The sequence below is a fragment of the Thermobia domestica genome, chromosome 3 (genome assembly GCF_964235325.1).
Source record: "Thermobia domestica chromosome 3, izTheDome1.hap1.1, whole genome shotgun sequence".
In the NCBI taxonomy this organism is placed as follows: Eukaryota; Metazoa; Arthropoda; class Insecta; order Zygentoma; family Lepismatidae; genus Thermobia; species Thermobia domestica.
In genome coordinates, this window is record NC_137456.1 from 145,379,244 (window position 1) to 145,395,165 (window position 15,922).

Here is a 15,922-nt window from a genome sequence, read left to right on the forward strand (position 1 = left end):
TGTACTCGGATCGCATTCACAATTTAAAATAGACTCAGATTACAAAATACGAGATTAGTCGGATTTTCAATAACCTTTTCGCGTGTCTAATCTCCATTTTGCACGAATGAGACAGACGTTGTTAATTCGCGGGTTACACCATTCTTAGAATCGTGAAACTAGTGTTCAGCCGATATAATAATGGAAACTCTGTGGGACGTTTGCTGATTTTTTTATTCATTTCTTATATTAAACATATAATTTATTTGATAATTTTCTCCAGTTTCACAATATATCTCTGTTGGTGATAATCAAATTTTTCTTTCATCATTTATTCCCAAGTTTCCATAAAATTGCATGCTAGGGATTACGCCTTTTTGAAAAATGCCTTCTGTTTCAAATTATAAGATTTTTTTATCAGAAGGGAGATACAATACAGTCTCCTCTTGTATCGCCTCATTATTTTATTGGCAAAATTATGTTTCTTAGCTATTTTGCAGAGAGAACGCTCTTCCTCGAAATGTGCATGTCGATATTCCACTAGTGACTTGTATGTGTCTATGGTAGAATTATCTTATTTCGCTCGACATTAGTGAATGAATCCGTCTCAAAATTTCTAACTATTATTGAGTATCCTTCATGTAAATTTTCGCAAGTTTTTCTTTTTAAAAAGCATTACATGTTGCATTTGGAGAAAATATAATCATTTAGGTACTCACTTTTCGGGTGTGGTAAAATCGCATCTTTAATGCTCAGTTTCACCCGATTTTATTGGTTATTTTAATATTCCAGTAAGAACACATTTTTCTAGTAAAATATTTCCCTTTCCATTTATTTCTCTTTTGTCAACTTTAACACATTCAACCAACCTTTCTCAATGTAAATGTAATGACCAGGTTGTTACATTCAGTGTCTCGAAACATATTGTTTCAATAGAGTACATTTCCTTGAAGTAATTAAAGTACGTTCAATTACAAATACGTGTTGATTTTCTCTACAATTATGTCGCGAATGATTCAGGTGCTATTTCGCGAAATCATTTTGTCACATACGTAAACTGCACATTCAGCGCCAACAGTGAACTTTTTGGCCATATCCGCTGCAAGTTTTACTTATTCCTCTACGAAAGATAAAATGACTTATTCAACATTACCAAAGAAGTGTTTTAATATATATATATGCCGTAATAGAGGTTGTCTTATATGGATTATCTTCTTTCTCGCATACCATTCGGCGAAGCTTTTGACTGTCCTAAACGATGTGCACAAAATCGTTATATTTAAACAACCATTTTGTCATATCTCAAACGACCCATTAATTATGTTTTTTAATCTTACCTAATGTAATCATAACAGTACAATAAACTATTTCAAGAGTAAAAGATGCTTTCACTAAGAAATATTGTGTTTAAAGATCAAATACATATCACTGGGTAATTAATTCACTTTGTTACAGCATACAAAACATTAAAATGTTTTGAAGACCCTTAGAGTAATACGTTTACCATATATTCCTTACTTTTAGCAAGTGAATTACATTTTACTTCCCAAAATAAGGTTTAAAAACATACCATTTTCAGTGTAAATATTACATTATTTTTTCAATTGCAAAGTATTGAAGAAAACATTTAATCTAAGAAATACGTTGAAATATATATCTTAACTTAACAGTAGGGCTGTACTCAGGGATATTTTTTGATCTGTATTAGGATTTTTATGATTACCGGAAATAAGAGATTTTTCTTGTGGCTTGTTTATGTGAATTTCTTAACGTTCCTTATAAACACCACAATATTTTTTACAGCTCAAAATATTTAGAGTTAATAAGCCAATAATATTAGCGAACAATTCTGTATAATATACATAGAAAAAAGCAGTATTCAGTTTTATATAACAATGTAAATTTCATCATCATTTATTTATATAAATTGTGGCTATTTATCATTCTGTTATTATTGTCCCAATTTTTAACAATATTATCTTCCCACGCTAGGTATCATGGAACTAAAATAATATGTAGGGCTTAATAAACTGAGATTTCATTTTCGAGAGTGAGATCGTTCGTGCCTAAGTGGTTAGATACGCGCCTTTGGATTGGGAGATCCTGGTTCGATTCCCGGCTGAAGCTCATGTGGTTAACATACCACGTTAATCAATAGGTCCATCTCATACAGAATCGCTGCTGAAAGGGACGTTAAACTCAAAATCAACTAAACTCAACTCATTTTCCACAAAGTTACTATGATTCTTGAAATGGAATCTTTAACTTTTACGTCCACGCTTATGCTCATGGTACGTTAAAGAAGACGATGATGGCGAGAAGTGAATGAAATAGTAGAATGAAGAAAGTGGGAGAAGACGGGGAAGCCCCGAGAGAACCCATACACACTGTGTTTGTATATGACAAGGTTCACTTCGCTTGAGCGGGAATCGAACCAGGGACCCCACACATCATAGATGGAAGCTCTTCCACTAAAACATCATAGCTCCAGTACAATCCTTATTCAGTTCAACGATATTTGTCAGTTGAAGTCGTATATTACCACTCAAAATCACACCTTACTGACGATCAAGAATTAATTCTCATCTCTAAAAACAAAATAATAATAATAATATTTCTATCTAATGTCAGTCATACAATTTTCACAGTTTAACATATTTATCTTTGTGACATTTTTGGTGAGTAATATCTAAAGCAAGATCACAGATAAATTGTCCCATAATTGAATAATTTCAATAGATAAAATGCACGTCAGGAATTGTTTGAATGAGACATAACAAAGCCCACATCTTTCCAGAAAATTTATTCATTCGTTGACTATGGGTCTGTCAAGATTAACCGATGAGTTAGTTGGAGCAATTCAATATATCATTCATCGATACCCCCAGATGTGATATTAACAGAAACACGTTGCATCTTATCCTTCCGTAAATTACATTTCATTTCCAAAACTTACAATTTTCAGACCGATATTGTGTCTACAAGGATTGATAATCTGGAGAATTTTAATGCAGTAAAGATTGAGTAATATTTTACATAACTTACTATTAGAACTGTACACAGCGACATTCTGTTGATCTGAGTTTTCCTTTCCATCATAATTTGAGATTAAGGATAAAGTATTTCAGAAGTGTGTCTTTGTTATGTGAATTTCTTAATTTAAATTATATTAAAAGAATATTGTTTAAAGGTTCAAATTGCTTAGTAACATCAAAATAAGAAGAGAGTTAGAGATCTTTTTTGTAAGGATGTGTATCAAAATTAGTGCAGACTATTTTTCAAATTAAATCCTGACATTCTTTTGAGGGCGAATAAATAATTTTGCACGTGACAAAAATAGTTTGACTTAATGGTATAATGCTTAGGTAATACATGAATATAAATCAAAACTGAAAATAGTGAAATGAAATTGATGAAACATTATTTTACATTTTCTGCAAGTTAGTACCCAGTTTTTCACTTTTATAGCACAACATGTGTAATAAATATCTAAATTTAAATACATTTGTTTCTCTAGTAAATATTGTATAAAGATAAATAATTTTAGTAATGCTAACTATTATAACACTTCTAGGCTAAATGTTAATATAGTAAATATGGCAGAGAATTTCAATAAGTAGGACTGTATACAAGGACATTTTGTTGATTTGTGTTAGGAATTTCTTGATTACCTGAAATAGGACACAATTATTACTGTGAAACAATTTCTTGTCTAATATCAAATAACATAAATTACATCTCATTTAATTACATATTATACATTACTAGTAGTAATGCGCATTGTATAAGCGAGCTATCATATCTCTTTAATGTTATTATTTGAAATCCTAAGGTATATGAATAAATATGTAATCTATAAGAAGAATCATGGATATGTTTATATAAAGTCAGAGGTATAGATAAAAAATCCACAAAACATATTTATCTAAAGTCTGAGTGAGTATTCACTACCTTGCTCTATTTTAGATGATACTGTATTCTCATGGAAAATATCATAGGATAAGTTGTTGGGAAGCAATTTCAACAAGTTTTAGGATGATTTCCGATAACAAAATAAGACCAAAAGTATAGACTAACCTGATTGCTTAAATGACTCCTTTCGCCTCTTGTCCTGCCCAAAATGATCGGAAAATGCAAAAATACTTACAGCTTGGGAGCGGAATATTGAATGAAAGTTGGTTAAAAACAGGAATCTATTATCTTTACTCGTAGAGCTCGTGCAAAGTTAGATATACCTTGTATGTCTTCAGGAACGATATGAGGATAAACTACAAAGAAGTTGAGTATTTCCTTTATGTAATTTACGAAGAATAAATGCAGGAAGTAAGCAGCGTCATCACCCATAGGCCTAAGTGCAGGATACAGATGAATGTCCACACTTACTATTCGATACTTACAGGTTAATTCGGTTTCGGCACATAAGGTGATCTCGTTCGGATATAGCACCTAGTGACTTTGGGAAACGATTTCCTACACGAGGACAAAAACGATTGGGCAATAACGGGTGAAAAAAATATTTCAATACGTAGCAATGGTGCGGGGAAAGTTTAGAGTAACGATGCTTAAAATGACCACAGTATCAAGGATGAAGAGTAGGATCAAGATCTGGTAAACCGGTTTGAAATTTGTTTCATCTTTAGATATCACTAATGTATCAGTGAATATGGGACAGAGTGGAGAAGTTTTCACCTGAAAGAGAGAAATTTAAAATATTTTCTTTATTTGGGTGGCCATTGTTAGATTATTTTGGACAATTTATAGTAATTTACGTGGAGCTCAGAATTGTAGTCGATCCATTTTTCTTTATTGTAACAATTCGATACAGATCACAGTGACTTTCCTTGATGTTTAAGTATCCGGTTATTCAACTAAATCTTTCTGGTTTATTCTGTACACTAAGAGAACTGTGCATTTGTAAATGGTAATTTTCATTTGCATATGTAAGTCATGTACACCTCTGAGTCCGAAAGTGTCACCCTATAGCAAAGCTGAACAATATTGACGTAGAATATATCTAACTCGTTTGCGATTGCAAGAATACTTTACCAAGGATCGCCTCCATTGCGTATCTGTGCAGCTCATCTGAACTTGCGTTGATCATGGCTACATAGCTCATTTACCTCAAACTTTTACAAAGAGATAGCATATAATGCGAGCTTATGACACTGTACCAGATGTGCATGTTGTCTCAGTATGAACTTGTAAACGAACCTGACTAGCAATTGTATGTTCCACTTGATACACTTTCACGTCATCTCTCTCAACTATACACTGCTTCCCGAGCTACAAAATGTACTTAGTTCATGATTAGTTTTACTTGTTCTTAATGGCTAACGCACCCATTTAGTCTTAAGAGCGAGAGGTCCTGGATTTAATATATTAACACGCGGTAGGAATATATTAACAAGAAGTTTTAAAATATTATTCTGTCGGTGGGTTTTGCGATCTCCCATATTAAATAAAATACACAGATATGGTATATTTCTTAAATCCCAAGCAGTCTTCTCTTCCTGACATGTTCAGCATGTGCGTGAAGTATTATTTACCTGTTCCGAGAGAAGTCGGTTTTACGGATTTTCACTTATTATATACATCGTGCATTCGTTTTTAGTTACTTATTATTTCGATCCTTTTGGTAAAAATAACTTTTTATGAAAAATGAAACAAAATAAATAATTTACTTTAGTTAACTCCTACTTTTAATGCAAATAGGGTATATTATAATGGTTATGAAAGAGAATGGAAGAGAATGGTTATGAAAGAATTTGTAGAATGAGAATACGAAGGAAAAAAAGAATTCCGAGAACAGAAACAGAAACGACATTGTCCACCACAAACTTCCTTGACGTGTGGTCAAAGTAGGGAATCCAAGAGCCAGAACTAAAATTTATCGTATCGTGTACGCTGCAATTGTCATTTCTCATCTTCATACAACTTACCCACTTATCACTAATGTACAATCATGTCCAAAATTATTGTCGCATGTCTATAAATATGTTGTTGTAGGAGTATAATTCGATAAGGAATTTGCCCGGTATTTCTTGCAATGTTAGTGTGTGTATAATCAGCAAAGTCATGTCTCAAGTTGGTCTTTCAAATCCTTCGTGGCTTGTTTTACATCAGGTAAATGCGTCACTATGTTCACTGATCTTGTTCTTACGTTTTTCGGGGTACGTGCACACTCCACTTCGTTTTTTGATCTTTCCCCAGATAAAATGGACTAACCTGCTTGCTATGTGGCACTTCCTCTTCATCAGATATTTCCTCTTCGGTGTCCGTGTCCATGATTTCAGTAGTCAAATTGTCGTCTTCTCTCTCAGCTTCATCATCTTCATACACGGTATCATTTCCATCGACTGATCACTCATCCAACAAACGCTGGATACGCTTTTTCTCTTCGTCATATTTATATTTATTTTCCACTGAGCTTTCCCACATCTTTCTGGTCACCACTATACGGTGTATGTAGCTAACGTTAATGGTCGCTGCGGACTCACGCTCCGCATTAGCTAATATCTCCAACACTAGTGCACGCCTCGAAGTGCAACACTGTACTGATAAGCAGAAGCCAATTTTTGGAGGTATGAAAAACAGGAAGGGGGAGGTGTGATTTGCGCAGAAAAAACTTCAACCCTTGTTGACTGCGGACTCAGAGTCCGCAAGCGAGCACTGCAGGGTTAATTTTAGTTGGAGGCTAAAAATTGTGGAACAAGATATACAAACTTCTCCTTATCTGGAACAAGGAAAAATTGCTACAAGAGTGGAAAGAATCAATCATTATTTCAATTTACAAGAAAGGTGACAAAACTGACTGTAATAATTATCGCGGCATTTCTCTCCTGTCAACAACTTATAAAATCCTTTCAAACATTTTATTAGCAAGATTGGTCCCTTACGCAGATGAAATTATTGGAGATTATTTACCAGTGCGGATTTAGACGAAATCGACCAACTATTGACCACATAATTACCATTCGACAAATACTCGAAAAGAAATAGGAATACAACACCCCGGTTCATCAACTATTAATTGATTTTGGAAAGGCGTACGATTCGATTAGGTTGAGAAATGTTGTACAACATTCTTATAGAATTTGGAACATCGAAAACCTAATTACATTAATTAATATGTGTTTAAATGAATCACAAAGTAAAGTCCGGGTAAGAAATGTTTGCCTACGAGCTTTCACGTTGAGAATGGTCTGAAACAAGAAGATGCGTGGTCGCCATTATTATTCAACTTCGTCCCGGAATACGCTATAAGGAAAATCAAAGATGACAACCACGGCCTCGTAGAGTTGAATGGTATTCAAAAGGATATGGTAATGCTGATTATGTAAATTTAGTAGGGTATGATAGGAGAACAATAGAAAGAAATACAGAGGTCTTATTAAACGCTTGCAGGGAAATGGTTTTAGAAGTAAATGCACGGAAATCTAAATATATGGAAGTTCGTCGAGACCGTAATGCGGTAAATTATGAATACGTGAAATACCAAATAATACTTTTGATAAAATGGATAATTTCAAATATATACTATTCCTATTAAAAAACGAAAACCATATTCATGAAGAAACTAAATGTCGACTGAAAGCAGGGAATTCGTGTTATTATTCAGTTCAAAAATTTTTGTCATCGCGAATTCTGTGGTGGAATTTGAAGCTTAAAATATTCAAAACGATTATCATGCATCTTGCTCTGTATGGTTGCGAAATATGGTCCCTTATTGAGAGAAAGGAACATAGACTGAAGGTATTTGAGAGCAAGACATTAAGATAAATATTCGGACCCAAGAGAAGATTGGAAAATACCGTAGTTAACCTTAATATAGAATACAGTAAGTTAAACATTATTTGACTTAACGAAACAGCTGTTAATAGAAACATTAACAATTATAAGTGGCACACATGGGACCAGGAACTGTACCCAATAAATAAGTATGCTAAATAAAACAACACAAATTTAGTCTGAAACAGATCAGACTGCTTTTATAATAATATTTCAATTCTTCTTTATAGAGATAAGGCGGGTAATGGCGAGGGCAGTTGATGATTAAGTATCCCGGCATTAGTCTGGTGGGACTAATGGCGGACATTCTCGCAAATTCTGTTCCACTCATCTTTCCTGTTTTCTTTCTACTTTATGTAACTTCTTCTGGTATGGTCCCAACAGTGAGCAAAGGCTCCGTCCCATCAATATCTGACCGACACGCCATATTTCATCAGAACTGTACAGCCCATTATTTCTGATTACGAACGCCTGCGAAACGAATGCTTCCACACTCTTTCTCCATTACCTACTTCTACATCAAATTTGGTGCAATTATCTCTGAGTGAAATCATAGATAATTGCACCCTCGTAAGAAGCTCTTCAATCTGTTATAAGAAAATAGTAAAGTAATTACAAATTCATCGTTGACAATAGACGAAAGAATTCACGGATCAAATGTAATACTGAACTCTTTAATATCTATAACAATACTGAAGAAATAAGGATTAAAACTCTCAGTGTTTACAACGAAATGTCATATTTGCAACATTAAACAAGAAAAAGCATTGAATATATGTTCTTATGTGTTGTACAAAGTACAGGTAAATGAGAACGTTGAAGAAAAGGTAGTAGGAAATACGATACAAGCTGTAAATACATAATTGCACGGCCAGTGCTGCAGACTGGGAGAATTGGAGGCGCATTATGACAAAAATGAAATAAATGCAAGAAGTTTGGTGCAACATAAAAATTAGGAAATTTACAAAACTCACCAGACATCCCACAAGGAACAAGCACAGGAATATTGTATGAACTTGTGTTTGTATTTTTTCCATTACCTGAAACAAGACAAAATCGATTTGGTGAATATAATCTTCTGCTGAAGACATTGATTTTTAAAATATGTAAATATTATTCTTTTAACAAACCAAGCTTTTTACCAGTATGTTAGCTTTCATTCTACGTACAACTTTGACCAATCAGAAATATACTTCACAAAATTATATGTTTTAGTGGATGCATTTTCTCCCTCTTTTTTAATATTATTTTTCCTGGATTCTTAAATTTTATCCTTCCATATTCCTCTTCATTCACAGAAATACAAAGATGTAACACGAATTAAGGTTAGATAAGGAAAAAACTTTATCGTACTTTGTACTAAAACCTGGTTCACCGGCATAGCTAAGTGATAAGATGCATTGTCGTAGGAATAGAAATCAATCCCTGTTTCTTCGCACAATTTCATGCAATCTTTTATAACCTCTAAACAAAAACTCATGATCTTTAATTAGAGCCCTATTCTCCACTTAATGAAAACACAGGATTAGAAGCACCTGATGCACGTAGATTTTCTACTTAGCAAAAGGTGCACATCTACTGCGGAACTGTATTTCTTGCAAATCCACTCATATTTACAAAGACGTAAGATGGATAGTACTTACATTTCATGTTTTTTATATCTTTTTTATTTTCTGTAGATAAACAAGCCTACATTATGTTGTATATTTGTATGGAAACCTCATACTTTGTCATTAATCCTAAAAGAAGCAAAGACTTGTTTAAAGTTATTATCCTAACAAAAACGGCTATGTATTTTAATATATACGAGGATTCATAATGAGCCCACTGGATCTTAGGTTATAACTCGTATTATTTCTAATTAGTCTATCGGTTTATCGGTACGAGCGAACTTCAATTGTAATGGAATAAGATATACTCTAATATTACATATAATACCTATAATTGGAAGGATGTTTTTCCTTCAAGGTATTTGTGAAAACTGCCAGAAGTTACCGAGAGTAATTCGAAAGGTGGAAAAGGAAAACTTCCATTATTATGTGATCCTCCTGAACGTTTGTTCAAGAAAATACCTGGAAACGCTCAAACACGTGTTGGGTGAAGAACAGGGAGTTCTCCATAATCCTTGAACGTTTTTCGTGTATTTATTTATTTATTTATTTATTTATTTATTTATTTTGTAGTTGGTTTTATATGTCAAGATAACCTCAACAAGATCAAGGATTGGTGAGATTCAGTATTCTTGGTAAAGATTTGGAAAGACATTAGGACATGTATTTCCGAAAACCATTTATCAGGTCTTATGGCAAATTAATATTAACATTTCATGTCCTTTCCTGTCGTGGGCAATAATACATGGGCGATGGTAAGCTCCTTCTAGTCCTTTATACAATAGTATAGAAAATGGTAACAAATTCTCTTTTCGCATCTATGGGTATCCTAATTTAATAATTACAACACACACATTGATTCTTCTCGTATTTATTTATTCCTTTCCAGCCCAACTATAACGAAAACGGTAATAAAATATCCATTAATAAAAAATTACATCTCGAAATGCTTATGTTTGACAAAATACCCACGAATTATTAAAATAATTCCGACCCCTTTCCTCTTATTCCCTTCACACCCTTTTCATCGTGTCTGTGTTAAATACTAAAAACAAGTTCTGAAACAAATGATTTACTATCATGAATTTAAAGTCTAGTTGCAAACTTCATATGCTACCTTCTTATATTCATAAATATATACATGTAGTTAAATAATTGCAATATCTGTTTCGCTATTTTATCGAACCGTTATTTGCACAATTTCACTATTGTTCACAGTCAAAATTCACACACGAAAAGGAAACAACTATTTAATTAGTATTTGGTATCTACTATAAGTAGGATAATGTTAGAATCTATTATTGGTAACCATGATTGAAAGAAGTTTCTGAATATTATAAGGAGGTTCTGCCTACGAAGACTTACGATAATCATTCATAATTATTCAAACACGTTTAAATTTATCAGCCACACTAACGTGTCGAAAAATAAGGGTAAAAAGCTTACACGTTTTATTTTTTTTATGTCATGATTGAAAATCTCTACGAAGGAGACATAGTAAAGAAAAAGAGATAGAGAAGAAAGAAGGCGTCGATGAAAATGGATTAGGATCATCAATTTTACAGTGGGAATTTGACAATGCTTCGAGAAAATGAGTCATGATAAAGCTCCAGGAATAGACCAAATACCAATAGAAGTAATTAAGAAGGGATTTTAGGATTTAGAGTTCTGGGCTTTCGGTATCTAAAGCCATTTAGCCCGTCACGTCTTGAGGAATAACGTCCCTATCCGGGGAAAGGGAAGGAAGAAAAGATAGGGTAAGGAAAGAAGTGGCTTGGGACCTATACGTTATGTACCACCCCGGCATTTACCTGGTCTAAATGAAGAAAACACAGGAAAACCTCATTCAGGGTGGCTGGCCTGAAAAAAAAGTTTTACAATTTTTCGACCGAATGCCCCCACCGGGAATCGAACTCGGGACCGCTCGCACCGAAGACGAGAGCGTTAGCGACTACGCTACACGGGGCAAAACTAGTAATTAAGGATCTCGTAATAGCAACGTAGAAGAAACTATTTAATCTTATTAATGAAATGTACATTTCAGAAAATCACATTGGTCCGTATCGCGAAGTGGAGAGGCTCATGGAAATGCTACAAACACAGAAAGTTAAGTTTGCTTTTCTATGCATCAAAAATACTGTGCTAAATAGTTGCACAGCAAATGAAAGAGAAAATATAAGAATGGCTATCAGAGGGCCAGTTGAGAAGAAAAGGTGGAACACGGGAAGCAATACTGAGTCCACATTTGGTCATGAAACAGCATATTAGAACGAACAACCCAATTGCGATAGCATTTGTAGATGTAGAAAAAAAAAACTTTTGAGAACGTAGATTGTAATATCATATTCAGAGTGTTGAAGAATCTGAACGTGGATTATAAATACAGAAGAATAATATACCAACTTTACAGGAACAACACAGCTGTTATAGGAAGAGTATAGAAGGAAGCAAAAAGAAGTAAATTGGAAAGGCAAGGATGTGGATTTTCACCTCTATTGTGCAACGAATATATAGAAGAGAATATGACATAATTCTTTGATAGAAACGAGAAAGGCGTAGAAGTAAATGGCCATGTTTACAGCAAAATAACGTTTGCTGATGACTAGACTTGGGATTTTTGCATATTTACATGTTTTTTTCGGATATGATATTCATATGCTCTTGAAACAGAAATTCGTTTTAGTTGTTTTGGAATAAAATAGTAGAGTTTTATAGTGCATATATTTGCATATTTCGGATGTTATTGCATGTTTATGTCGTTACTGCATATAAATGCACATATAAAGAAACGACCAAATTGATAAATTTTAACGTCCAACTACTTTCCTAATAAATGAAATTTCAACTTTTAAATTTAAATAGACTCAAGACCTTGAAATGGGTCATTGTTGTAGGTTTAGAATATCTTCCAAGATCATATGAAGGGACAATAAGAAAGGGGTGAATGATTCATCCTCCCGGCTACGGTGCATGCATGATTGTCATCCATCTCGGAAATTAAATTTGCTATTGTTGTGTTTAAGGGGGGTTTTGAAATCGTGTGGTGCTGCGTCAGTATAAGAATTGAAGAAAATCTAAACGTTCTGTTCTGAATCAATGGATTGAAGAAGAAAATATATTTTTCAAAGTGTATGGTAAACAAGTAATATTTTCAAAGTAAGTAAGCTTTATATATATATATATATATATATATATATATATATATATATATATATATATATATATATATATATAGATATATATATAGAAAAGGACATTTCCATTTTGTTCGACAGCAAAAGTTCAAACTTCAGCAGCACCCTTTCTTTGTTCTTCTTATATTTCCGTAGCAGTTTCAACTCTGGTAAGAAGTTTGTACAACTATGAAGCAACCCAGATGTGGCTTTCTTTTGCATACTCGACAGAGTTCATCTCAAAGAAACCGTTGAAAAATGTATTTCGAGAAGAAATCAACAATTCTTTTCAAAATTAGATCTACATTTAATTAAAATTGTTGCTTTGTAAAATCTAAAACTTGTCACAGCAGTTACTTTCTGAGATAAGGACATGATTCCAGAGTTTTTCTTTAAGATGCTTATGAGAGTATTTAAATATAAGCTTTGCTTTGCTTTGAAACACACCTCGGTCTCTCGAAACGTAACTTTCCCACTAAGTCTTCTGTTATGTTTTCGATAAATTTACCTTCCTCACATTCATGCTTTATGTCTCCCTCAAAACAGTTTATTCCATTTAAAGTATCAATATTATACATTGTAAATCATTGCTGTTTAAAACGGACAATGTTATCTAGAAGATAATATTATAGTATTTACACATAATTAGGTGCAAAAGGTAATTTCGATTGGATTTATTTTCTTTTAAACAAGAACATAAGGTTTTTAATACAGGCTTTTAATACAGTAAAAATTGCTTTCAGCAAGCCCCTTATAAAAACAAAATTTATCTTAAGCGAAATTACTTCACGGTCCCATGAATCTAAAGGTAAAAAAGTGTTAAATTCTCTTAATTAGGCTGAACTGTTTTGTGAACAACGGATGTTAAACTATACTTTTTAACGGAAATTTTTAAGTTCCGGAATACAGCGTTTAGAAGAAAAATTAGACATTCTGTGAGAGGTTAGGGATATGAACTAACCGCTTCTCCGTTTTCTTGTTACTCTACTTACACATTTAACTGTTAGTCTGGTGCCATGTAAGCCCCTAGATACCGTGCGACTTTTTGAACGAAGTGCAATTTTCATAGTTATTTTCAAACACCAATAACTCATTCTCTAACTGGTCTAGAGACTTGGAACAAGGAGCATAATATACACAATAGAGCAAAAGGGAGTCAAACGTAGAGGAAGGAGGGCTGGAAAGAAATAACATACACGTTTTGTCTTGATCTTGGGAATCATATGGAGATTTTGTTGTTGTTATTGTTCACTGTAAGTTTAATGTATATTGATTCATGGCATAAATAAATACTGCAGTTGAATACATTTTATTTTATCTCACTATGTCCGTTATATGTATGTCCATAATTTATTTTTTCTATGCATAGATCTACCATCGTTAACTTTAAAATTTTCAACGGAAAGGACCCGCACAATCCTTATGGAAATTGGATTTCGATGGAATTGCCTGAAAGCGTGATATGATGTAGAGATTGTAATCCTGAGAAAAACTCTCAGTATGCACAACCACCAATCACTGACAGTTTGGCACTACATGGCTTTTTTTAAAACAACAGAAAGTAACATTATTCTGAATTTCTGTGGAAACGCTTGAAACTATGATATGTTGTAGATTTGTTATCCTGAGAAAAATCTCAATGGGCACAATCACCAATCACTGATCGTTTGACCACTACAAGGTTACTTTTATTTCCTTACAGCAGAAGGCAACTGTATTCTGCATTTCTGTGGAATTGCGTGCAACCACTACAAGGCCTTATAAAAGACATAGAGAAACAGAGAGAGATGGTAACAATATTCGGGGATTTTGGTGGAATTGTATGAAACAGTAACAAAGTTTAAAATTCCCATCCGATCACACAAGCCGGTAAAGGAAGGTGGTGAGTAGCATCTAACACCATTTAAGCACAGGGAACATATCGATTTTCAACATGCGGGACAAAGGAAAGCCCTGGAAGTCCTAGCGAAAATTACTGGCCTGGGCCGAACCTTTCGAATACGAACCCCGACCTCTTTCAACCGACCTAACGTTGCTCGGTAGCCACAAATTAACACCTTTTCTCAGGAGCATGGCATCTACAACATATCACAGTTTCATTCATTTTCACTGAAACCTAAAATATCGTTATACTCAGCTGTTTCTAAAAATGTGGACCAGTAGGCTCAAACGTTCAATGATTGATGATTATGCCCATTAAGACTTTTTCTAACGATGACAAGATCTACAACGTATAACCGTTTCATTCATTTTCAACGAAATCCAGAACGTCGTTATAGTCAGCCATTTTTAAAACTGCCCTGTAGTGAGCAAATGGTCAGTGATTGGGCGTTGTGCCCATTGGGACTTTTTTTCTAGGATCACAATATCTACAACGTATCACAGTTTCAAGCAATTCCATCAAAATTCACAAAACTGTTACCATCTTCTGGTCTCAAAAATGTGGCCCTCAAGAAGTCAAATGGTCAGTGGTTTATTTTTGTGCCCATTGGGACTTTTCATCAAGACCACAATATCCACAACACATCATGGCTTCGAGTAATTCTACCGAAATCCAATTCTGATGAGGATTGCGCGGGGTCCTATTTGGGAGTCCTGTTCAATTTCGGTAGGCAGGTTTTACTATATGCTTATGCCAGAAATGTTTATTTACTTCTCTGAGTGTATTTATTCTTTATTCACTGATAATTTGCGCATTCTAATCTTTTTTATTTGTAAATTACTATCTATTTATTTACACACACACACATATATACAGATGGTGATCAGAAAAATGGAAACACCTGAACGAAATAGCAACTTACCAGATTAATATGGTGTCGGGCCACCTTTCGCCTTCAGAACAGCCTTGATGCGACGTGGGATGGAGGCATAGAGGTCGTGAATGGTAGCAAGTGGAATTTTACACCATTTCTCGTGCAGGGCAGTTCTGTGAGAGAGGATGGAGGTGGAAATCGTCGCCGGAGTCGTGTTTCCAAGACGGACCACAGTTGTTCAATTATGTTGAGATCTGGGGATTGGGCGCGCCAGGAGAGGTGTTGAAATTCATCCCGATGTTCCTCAAACCACGCTGCAACAACGCCAGCTATGTGGATGGGTGCATTATCATCCTGGAAGATGGCGTCAATGTCCGGGAACAACATCCGGACCATAGGATGCAAGTGGTCTCCTAAAATTGCCACATAATCGTTGGCAGTGATTCGTCCGCTAAGTGTGACGACAGGACCCAATGAAAACCATGATATGCCTGCCACAGCATCACCGAGCCGCCGCCATGTTTCACAGTTGGGCGGAGACACTGCAGATCATAAGCTTCTTTGGGCGTTCTCTACACATAAACACGGCCCGTGGTTGGGAATAGGGTGAAGGATG

The 15,922-nt window shown here is 34.4% G+C and overlaps 1 protein-coding gene across 32 annotated transcripts in view; it reads right to left on the reverse strand.

Annotated features, from left to right (window-relative positions):
* Positions 1–15,922, reverse strand: part of LOC145680788 (uncharacterized) — a 246,679-nt gene that overhangs the window by 137,359 nt on the left and 93,398 nt on the right. For all 32 annotated transcript variants that reach the window (XM_081751809.1, XM_081751808.1, XM_081751806.1 and 29 more), the window contains one exon: positions 8,742–8,807. In XM_081751809.1, coding sequence (XP_081607935.1) covers positions 8,742–8,807 — 66 coding nt within the window. The remainder of the gene's footprint in view (positions 1–8,741; positions 8,808–15,922) is intronic.